Genomic DNA, 10,000 nt, shown 5'->3' on the forward strand with positions numbered 1-10,000 from the left:
TTTACGGTGTTCATCGCGCATTTTCATATCGCGATGACGATGAAAATATGATTAATCGTGCAGCCCTAGGCCTGTAGTTGTGTAGTTGTAGGCCTGTGTAGTGTGTAGCTGTGTAGTGTGTAGTAGGCCTGTGTACCTGAATTTTGGTGGGCATCAAAGTGTGTTATTGTGTTTGTTAGTTGTTAATGAGTTTGGATGAGCCAGGCGTTTTAGCGTGCTATCTCATATTGTCTCTCTGATCGCATGCCAGGAACGCATGAGTAGTATTTGTGATTTCCACTCTGGGCACTGCAATTCAATCTCACCCATTAGATTAGAAGAGTCGCAGCGCAGAACGCGCACACACGTGAACACACACACAGGTACACATGCACGCGCGCACACACACACACACACACACACACACACACACACACACACAGGCGCGCACGCACAGAGAGAGGATCACGAGTTGTTAGCCCGGATTCATCCGGAATCATGTTTGCTAGGAGACCTGAGTGTGTATCTGTACAAGTGTGTTTGTGCATTTCTCAGTGTGCGCACGAACATGTGTGTGTGACAGAGACAGACAGACGGGAGAGAACGGCACGCACACGCACCCGCACACACACACACACACACACACACACACACACACGGCATTAAACGGGTAATTGGGTTAAGTCTGTGCCAGGGGGATGGAGCCGCGCAAATGAGTTTGCGTGGTGTCCCGATATCACGCCACAGTCTGCAGCTTCATACCTCCTGCATGTGTAGAGAGAGAGAGAGACAGAGAGAGAGACAGACAGAGAGAGAGAGAAGTGAAGTTGTGCTTTTTGTCGACGTAGTTGCCCTACTGTGCCTGTGCCGTGTGGATACACCCCAGTAATTACCGCTGTTTCTGGAACAGAGGGTAACATAACAAGAGGAGAGATGGAGGAAAGAGAGAGAGAGAGAGAGAATGAGATGGGGCAAATGAGGAGACGTGTGAGGGGAGGGGAGGGGAGGGGAGGGGAGGGGAGGGGAGGGGAGGGGAGGGGCTGCAGGAGGCGGAGAAGAGTCGCAGTGGAAAATGGAGAAATGCCAGCAGGTCAGGCTGTCAGGGAGAGGGATGCATACAGAATTGCAGAGCTGGCGGTTCTACTGGGTTGGGATCTGACTCGTGACCTTTGCCTGTCTGTTCTCTCTCTAATGTATGATCTCTAATAATGCACAAGTGCCTAATAGATCTAATAACAAAAAATCTAGCCGTTTGCTCTCTGTGTGTGTGTGTGTGTGTGTGTGTGTGTGTGTGTGTGTATTCATGTCTCTCTCGTAACGGGACAAGCCCCGTCTTTTATTGTCACACGAACACCACAACACATGCATGCGGCCACAACACACTCATGCTGACGGTGGCCGGTGAAAAGTGTCCTCTGCATTTAACCCATCCAGGCATGTCCTTTCCTCCGGGGGGGCAGGCCAGGAGCAGTGGTCACTTTCTCGTACAGCGCCCGGGGACCAACTTCGGATGTTGTCGTCACTGGTCGGATGACGATGACGATCTGATCTTCTGCATGTTTTTGGTGGGGGGGGTTATATACGGAGGAACCCCGAGATACCCCACCTGGGCAGTAGGCACTGAAGATATGGGGGGGAACACAACCACAGCGCCCACAGTGTCCCAGGCGAGAATCGAACTCAGGACCTTCTGACTCTGAGGCGACAGCTCTACCACTGAGCCACCGTGCCCCCGTACGGGCACGGCACGGCACGGTTTTCCACTACGACTCTTCTCCGCCTCCTGCAGCCCCTCCCCGCCCCTCCCCTCACACCTCTCCTCATTTGCCCCATCTCATTCTCTCTCTCTCTCCCGTCCGACGGACGGACGTGCCACCGTGCGTGTGTGTGTGTGTGTGTGTGTGTGTGTGTGTGTGTGTGTGTATTCATCATATATATCTTTATTTTTCTCTGTGTTTAAGATTGCCATCCCTAAAGGCTTTATTAGCACAAGTGGATCAATGCTCTCTTTTCTTTCTGTTACCTGATGGAGGGAGGGAGGGAGAGAGGGAGGGAGAGAGAGAGGGAGGGAGGGAGGGACGGACGGACGGACGCCTTGGGCTTTAGAAGCCTGCAGACCATTCAGTGTCTCTCTCCCTCACCTGTGTGCACCTGTTTGTTCTGTTCTTTTGGTTTGTAGTTGTGTTCTTTGGTCCTTACCTTTCCAAGACAAGCCTGCATACACAGTGTTTGTTACGACTTGACTTCTCTCTATCTGACTCTCTCATGACTTGTTGTTGTTGTATTTTAATATTTCAGCAGCTCTATCCTGCAGTCTGTTCTCTGTATTCTCTGCAGACTCTCAAAGGTTGTTCTGGACTACTATGGACAATTGATCAATCACATCTGCAGGCTTGAAGTCATGTGTTGGCATTTTTAGAAAGCTGTGAACAGGTTGGAATGGTGACTAACATTTCTAACTGTCTGCTCTACTCCCTGTTCCCTCCTCTCACGTCCTTTTCTGTCAACTCCCTCACCCCTGTCTTGTCCTGCTGTCTTCCCGTCCTCGCCCTCGTCTCCTCTGCAGTGGACTTGTTGGACCTGAGCGTGGCCCAGACCACCTTTGATCAGCACAAGCTCACCAACAACAGTCAGCTGCTGTCGGTGCCGGACGTCATCAACTGCCTGACGTCCATCTACGACGGCCTGGAGCAGGAGCACAAGGACCTGGTCAACGTGCCGCTGTGCGTCGACATGTGTCTCAACTGGCTGCTCAACGTCTACGACACGTACGTACAGGACCGCCGCCGCCGGGGACTTGGAGGGGTGGGGACGGATTACGACTCGGTCTCTGTCCATTTCTGTCCACGGGCTGAAAGAAGGTTTAGTAGAGAGTGGACAGAGGATATGAGGGTGGGGGAGGCTTCATCGGGGGATAGGAGAGAGAATTGATCGGCGGGGGGGAGGAGGGAGAGGGTGGCGGAGGATAGGGATGAGGGTGAGAGAGATTTGAGGTTGCGCCGGGAGGAAATGGGGAGAGAAGGGGGAGGGTGAGAGGTGGGAGGGGAGATTGGGAGGGAGAAGGAAATGAAGAAGTGATCGGAAACGTGGAGAGGGGTGACTGAGAGGTTGGGGATGCAGCAGGAACGGGTGAAGATGAGGTCCAGGAGGTTACCGGCTTTATGGGTGGGAGGGGAGGTAGATAGTGACAGATCTAAAGATGAAAAGAAGTTGAGAAAGGGGGTAGAGAGAAGAGTTAAGTGGGGGATGTTAAAATCTCCCATGTGAGGGTCAGTGGGGTGTCTTCGGGAAAGAGGGAGAGAAGGGTGTGAAGATCTTCGAGGAATGTGCCGAGGGGTCCGGGTGGGCGGTAGATGACGATTATGATAAGTTTGGTGGGAAGGGTAATAGTGATAATAGAGTGGGATTTGAAGGAGGAAATAGAAAGGTGGGAAAGAGGTGAGACCAGTTGGAGAAACTCCGGCTGACACCACAAAAACCTACAATCCGCTACAGAAAAATGTATATTGTTTGTTTATTAACTGGCCCCTGGCCTTCTATCATTTCACGAAAGTGGCCCCCGGGCAAAGCAAGTTGAGCAAGTCTGTGATAGTGCTACAGACCCCCATTTGTGTCTCAGACCCAAATCTGAAAATATTGTTATTGCTACAGTAGATATGCTTTTGTGAAGAATCCATGACTAACTGTATTGTAAGCAGGTAGATAACACAGACATGTCTTGTAAATGAAATAATGGTGACGTTTAACAATTCATAATTTTATTGGGCACCCCCTGAAACCCCCCTCAAGGACCCCTGGTGGACCACGGACCCCATGTTTAAAACCTCTGCTCTACAGCATGCAGATTAACAATAAATAAACTATTTTCTTTCCCAGCACATAATGATTTTCTGTCACTGCTGCTGTATTTAATTACTTCAGATCAGGAAAGAGCACACACACACACACACACACACACACACACACACACACACACACACACACACACAGTAAATTGGACTGGCTCACTGCCACTTGTCTAAGAGGCCTGATGGGGGTGTGTGTGTGCGTGTGTGTGTGCGTGCGTGCGTGCGTGTGTGTGTGTGTGTGTGCGCGTGTGCGTGTGCGCGTGCGTGCGGTGTACCTCGCAGCGGTCGGAGTGGGAAGATCCGTGTCCTGTCCATGAAGATAGGATTGCTCTCTCTCTCCAAGGGCCACCTAGAGGAGAAATACAAATGTAAGTGTCATTTATTAGCTGAGATACTGTATCTGCTAATGCACTCAAACACAGCGCCCCCCTGTGCACGGCAGTCTGCGGGCGAGCCTCTCTCACACTGCCCCGTCCCGGCTGTAATCCCAGCAGTCTTAATCAGACCGCCAGAGAGAGGTTGTCTAATTGGATGAGAGACCTCCCACCCCTTTCTACTCTTCTTTATTTATTTCATTTCCTGTTCCCATTGCTTTTGGGGGGTTTAGGGAGAGTGGATAGAGGCATGCTGCAGTGGGAGAAGGCTGTCATTTTGCCTACTCTTTGTTTCTGTCTCTCTGTCTCTCTCTCTCTCTCTCTCTCTCTGCTGTCATTGCTCACACCATTGTTCATCCATGGACCATCCTATCCTCCTCTGGCACCACCTCTCCCTCCATCCCCCTCTCTTTCTCCTCCCTCTCTGCTCCTATGGTGTGGACTGCGTCCCTGAGCCTATTCGTTCCACTGGCAGTTTCTATTAGGCTGAGAAGGGGATCAAGCGCGCTTGATTGCACCCTTCCTCCTTTACTCCTTTTACAGTCTCATTGGCTGTCGGGCCTATGCATGTAGCTACGCAGCAACACACACACACACACACACACACACACACACACACACACACAGATAACCAGACAAGCTGTCATCTGACACTCACTTTGAGACAGTTGCATATGTCAAGTGTATTGCACAGCAGAACAAAGTAGTGAGAGTCAGGGGGGGGGGGGAGGGTTTGATTTATCAGGTGACACAGTCTGCATGGGAGGAGGTCACGAACACACGTCGATGCTGCTGTTTGCACCACGGGTTTACACACAGCCCTACATAACAGGAGCTGGCATCAGGGCCAGGTCTCACACAGAGATCAAAGTCAACAGCAAGCAGAGGAGAACAGAAAGAACTGCCATTGCCCCTCATCCCCCCCTCTCTCCCTCTCTCTCTCTCCCTCTCTCTCTCTCTCTCTCTCTCAGGATTAGCCTCTCTGCTCTGTCTGTTCGTGAAGCCTGGAGATGTTTCCTAACTTAATCTAAAATATATCACTGTGGCAGTCTGTCTGGTAGCCCCTGCCTGTGCTTTGCGGCTGTGTCAATCTCTGGGAGGAAGGAGTTGGAGCGGGAAGGCAGGGATTAAAATGGAGAGAGCAGAGGATGAAAGGCGTGAGACAGAGAGATTAATAATGCGTCTTTTTCTGAAATCTCCTCTTTGGCCACACAATATATACAGGCGACCTGTCAATCACATCCTATAGCTCGCTTTATTATCTATTTGACTCTAAATTGGACCATATTTTACAAAGTTAACACCATACAGTTTGTATGGTGTTAACTTTGTATACAGTACTGCGTTGAAAAACACTTTAAACTAGCAAACGAGACAATAAACTGATTAGAAAAGTGTTTACTGAGGTCATAAATCAAGTGAGAAGTGTTGTGTCATTTTCCTCCTACTGTATACAATCACACTTCTCTTTGCAGCCATACACTGACTGTATAAACAGCTGAGTTATATAAAAATTCACCCCCATAGTTATGAACGGTGAATTTAGCTATAGAGACCAAAACCGTTTATGAACCAGGCTGTAAACATGTTTATGCTGTAAAGTCAGGTATTTTAACATGGGGGTGAATGGGGTTTGGCGAATGACTCCCTTTTGGAGCCAGTCTCAAGTGGCCATTTGAAGAACTGCAGTTTTTGGCACTTGACTGAAGGTTGCCCCTTGATCTTAACATTACCCACATGCTCCATCTCCCACCCTCACTCCCTCTTTCTCCTCCTTTTTGTTTCATCCACCTCCAACCTCCTTACCTTACCCCCCCCCACCTCCAGACCTCTTCAGCCAGGTAGCATCGGCCGGTGACACGTGCGACCAGAGGCAGCTGGGCCTGCTGCTCCACGACGCCATCCAGATCCCCAGGCAGCTGGGCGAGGTGGCCGCCTTCGGAGGCTCCAACATCGAACCCAGCGTCCGCAGCTGCTTCCAGCACGTATGTACACACACACACACACACACACACACATGCATGTCAGTCTACACACACACACACACACACACACACACACACGCATGTCAGTCTACCCACACACAGACACACAGCCAAAGATTATGTAAACGTATAGCCTACCTTATCATACTGTATTAGCTATTATCCATCACGTTCATCAGTTACACTTATTTTTTTATTATTATTATTTATTTTTTTACATTTATTGTTGCAGCTAATGAAGAGAATAACAGTACACAGATTAAAGACACTTAAAAAAGAATTACCCACTTCAATCAAAGTACGACATGGAAGATGTTGCATAGTAAATAATGAAAGTATTGGTTGTCTGTAGATTGGAGTTTGGAGACAAATGAATCCAAAAGTAGTTGAAAGTAGTGAATCCAACTGGAATCATCTAATTGACCACATTACTCATTAGAATTTCTGGCAAGTAATAAATAATCTGTCAGACATTAAATTGAGATAACTTCCTGATTGTCATTGGAAGTCTTCGCCTCCTCCTTTTGTTCTCCATCTGACCCATCCCTCTCTCAATCTTGTGAAAGTGTCTTAATATTTGAGCTCCGTTGACCAACCGTGAAGTCTGCGCCGTTCCGCTGGCTGTCCTCTAGTGTTTTACGGCGGCCAGCTAACCACTTTCCTGCCTTTATTGCTGGCCGTCGCTCGCATTTAATGATGTCTTCATCCCCCGGGATCACTTTTTCATTTTTCTCACTCTTTCTCCCGACTCATGCTTCGACAGTCATAAATTGGAGCCAAGGCATTAAAATTAGGATGCTATAAATTTCCCTCATTCTTGCGTTCCACCTCCCAAAATAGCAGCTGCTGGAGTGTGGCTGACATTGGCAATAAACCAAACTCTCTCTCCCTCTCACTCTATCTCACTTTCTCTTTCTTTCTTTTAAAATAATGCAGATTTCTTTTTCCAACGCTTTGCCTGCAGTCTACTCTCTTGATGACATAATAATACACAAATACACACACACACACACACACACATACACACACACACACACACACACAAATTGCACACGCACTTGGTTGTGAATTGCTACACCAGCTGTAGTCCACTAACCCATTAATCATTCAATCATCAAACCAGGCAGGCAGGTAGAGAAAGTTCAAATCTCTCTCTCTCTCTCTCTCTCTCTCTCTCTCTCTCTCCCTCTCTCTCTCTCACACACACACACACACACACACACACACACACACACACACACAAACAAAGCTCTCTGCCACCTGTGTGTCAGCCTGCCCTGCCAGTAACAGTGCAGTCACCCAGTCCATTTGGTTTAATGGGCCTGTGATGAACGAGTTGGACCCCCATAAATATGGCCTCTCTCACCGGCCCTCTTTCACTCCCCTTCATCTATCTATCTATCCATCCATCCATCCATCCATCCCTCTGTCTCCTCATCCTTCCAGCCATCTCTCCACAGCAGTAATTAATCTGTAAGTGCCATAATTCTGTCGTTAGACGTCATGGGGGAGGGAGGTAAAGGGGCTATGACACACAGGTAAAGGAGGAGAGGAGACATGGGGCGATACAGTCATAGTGTGGAGGAAGGACAGCTGGAGGGGTGAAGGACTAACAGAGGCAGACTGCTCACCAGAGAGCAAAGAGTGTAAGTGAGTAAGTCAAGTGTATTTATATAGCACCTTTTCACAGCAGATAATGTAAGTAAGTAAAGTGTATTTATATAGCACCTTTTCACAGAGCAGAGAATGTAAGTAAGTAAAGTGTATTTATATAGCACCTTTTCACAGAGCAGAGAATGTAAGTAAGTAAAGTGTATTTATATAGCACCTTTTCACAGAGCAGAGAATGTAAGTAAGTAAAGTGTATTTATATAGCACCTTTTCACAGAGCAGAGAATGTAAGTAAGTAAAGTGTATTTATATAGCACCTTTTCACAGAGCAGAGAATGTAAGTAAGTAAAGTGTATTTATATAGCACCTTTTCACAGAGCAGAGAATGTAAGTAAGTAAAGTGTATTTATATAGCACCTTTTCACAGAGCAGAGAATGTAAGTAAGTAAAGTGTATTTATATAGCACCTTTTCACAGAGCAGAGAATGTAAGTCAGTAAAGTGTATTTATATAGCACCTTTTCACAGAGCAGAGAATGTAAGTCAGTAAAGTGTATTTATATAGCACCTTTTCACAGAGCAGAGAATGTAAGTAAGTAAAGTGTATTTATATAGCACCTTTTCACAGAGCAGAGAATGTAAGTAAGTAAAGTGTATTTATATAGCACCTTTTCACAGAGCAGAGAATGTAAGTAAGTAAAGTGTATTTATATAGCACCTTTTCACAGAGCAGGGTCACAAAGTGCTTCACAGGAGCAACAAAGCCTTTTAGAGCACAGTGCTTTTTTGGTCTTGGGTGCTCTCTCTCTGGCGTGGAGCTCTTCTAGACTCTATACCCCATGTTATCACTTGTTTGGATCACAGTTTTCTAGGATGAATGCTGAATAGACAGATGGAGTAGAGTAGAGAGGGATGACTGGAGGTATGGAGACACTGTGGAGGAGAGTAGAGAGACTAGCTGGATTTCCACCCATCCATTACAGTACTGTATTGCAAATGAGATGAGATGGTCATTTGGAAAGCTGAACACAATTTGGTGAAACTTACCCAATATCAACAGTTTTTACATTCATTCGAAGCAGATTTTTAAGGAATTAATATGTGATAGATGAAAATGCATTTGCAAATAATAATAATAATTGTATAATAATATATATATAAAATATATAATTCATTCATAAAATAAATCCGCAATCCAACAGTTGTATGGAAACATACTGTAGCTAGGGAGTGTAACCCATTCCTGATGGGTGCCATGGCCTGACATGCGTCTACCCAGATGCTCCCTCTATCTGACGTGTGATCTTTAAGCCTACGCATTTCTCTCTGACATTTTGCACACACGCACGCACGCACGCACGCACACACACACACACACACACACACACACACGCACACCAAGGCTCTGATGAATGTTTTCTCACACGCATGATCTGTCAAATGCAACTGATTGCTTTATATTGTAAGATGCAAATGGCCTTTTTCAGTCTCTTTAGGAGCATTATACTACATTGTAAAGACTCTACAACCTGACACACTTTATGACTATTATTTGTCATGTTTGCTAGTTGGATGCTTGTATCCATCATGTGCCCGCTGCCCTTTCAGTGTGTCAGGGAAGATGGAAAGGTCTGATTTGTTTATTCCCAGCAGCCTTCTCAAAGGTTGACGCCCTGCGTTTGTATCTCCAGTGGTCTCATTACATGATCTGTAGCTCGGTAAAGATTCTGCTCAAATCGGTTTTGCGGTCGCGTTTTATTTTTATATCCTGTAATTTTTCTTCTAATGGACAGGTTGGTCTTCAGGAGGGACACACAGTCTGGACTGATACTTTGCACTGTTGTACTGTAGCTGGACACGGAGAGGTGGATATTATGGATGCTTAGATACAGTAGAAGGATTGAGAGATGGTATTGATAGATGGACACATGGATTGGTTGATTGATTGATTGATTGATCGATTGATTGATTGATTATTGTCCTCAAGGCAGAAACTTATTTTCCGCAGCCAGACTATTAAATCGCATAAATAGCAACAAAACAAAAAATCCAAAAAGACAGAAATACAAAACACCCTATACATAAGACACATACTGTATCTAATTACACCTTCCAAAAACAGTAAAGGAGACAGACAAAGAAAGACAAAACAGACTTTCAGACACTAATCCGTGTCCCTCAGTGCAGTACATGGAGTTGGAGTT

At 46.6% G+C, this 10,000-nt stretch overlaps 1 protein-coding gene across 4 annotated transcripts in view; it reads left to right on the top strand.

Moving 5' to 3' along the window:
• The window catches only part of utrn (utrophin), a 249,561-nt gene that overhangs the window by 198,773 nt on the left and 40,788 nt on the right, over positions 1-10,000 (top strand). For all 4 annotated transcript variants that reach the window (XM_083643533.1, XM_083643535.1, XM_083643534.1 and 1 more), the window contains 3 exons: positions 2,546-2,747; positions 4,110-4,195; positions 6,029-6,186. In XM_083643533.1, coding sequence (XP_083499659.1) covers positions 2,546-2,747; positions 4,110-4,195; positions 6,029-6,186 — 446 coding nt within the window. The remainder of the gene's footprint in view (positions 1-2,545; positions 2,748-4,109; positions 4,196-6,028; positions 6,187-10,000) is intronic.

Source organism: Poromitra crassiceps, assembly GCF_964638095.1.
Source record: "Poromitra crassiceps genome assembly, chromosome: 9".
NCBI classification, from domain to species: Eukaryota; Metazoa; Chordata; class Actinopteri; order Beryciformes; family Melamphaidae; genus Poromitra; species Poromitra crassiceps.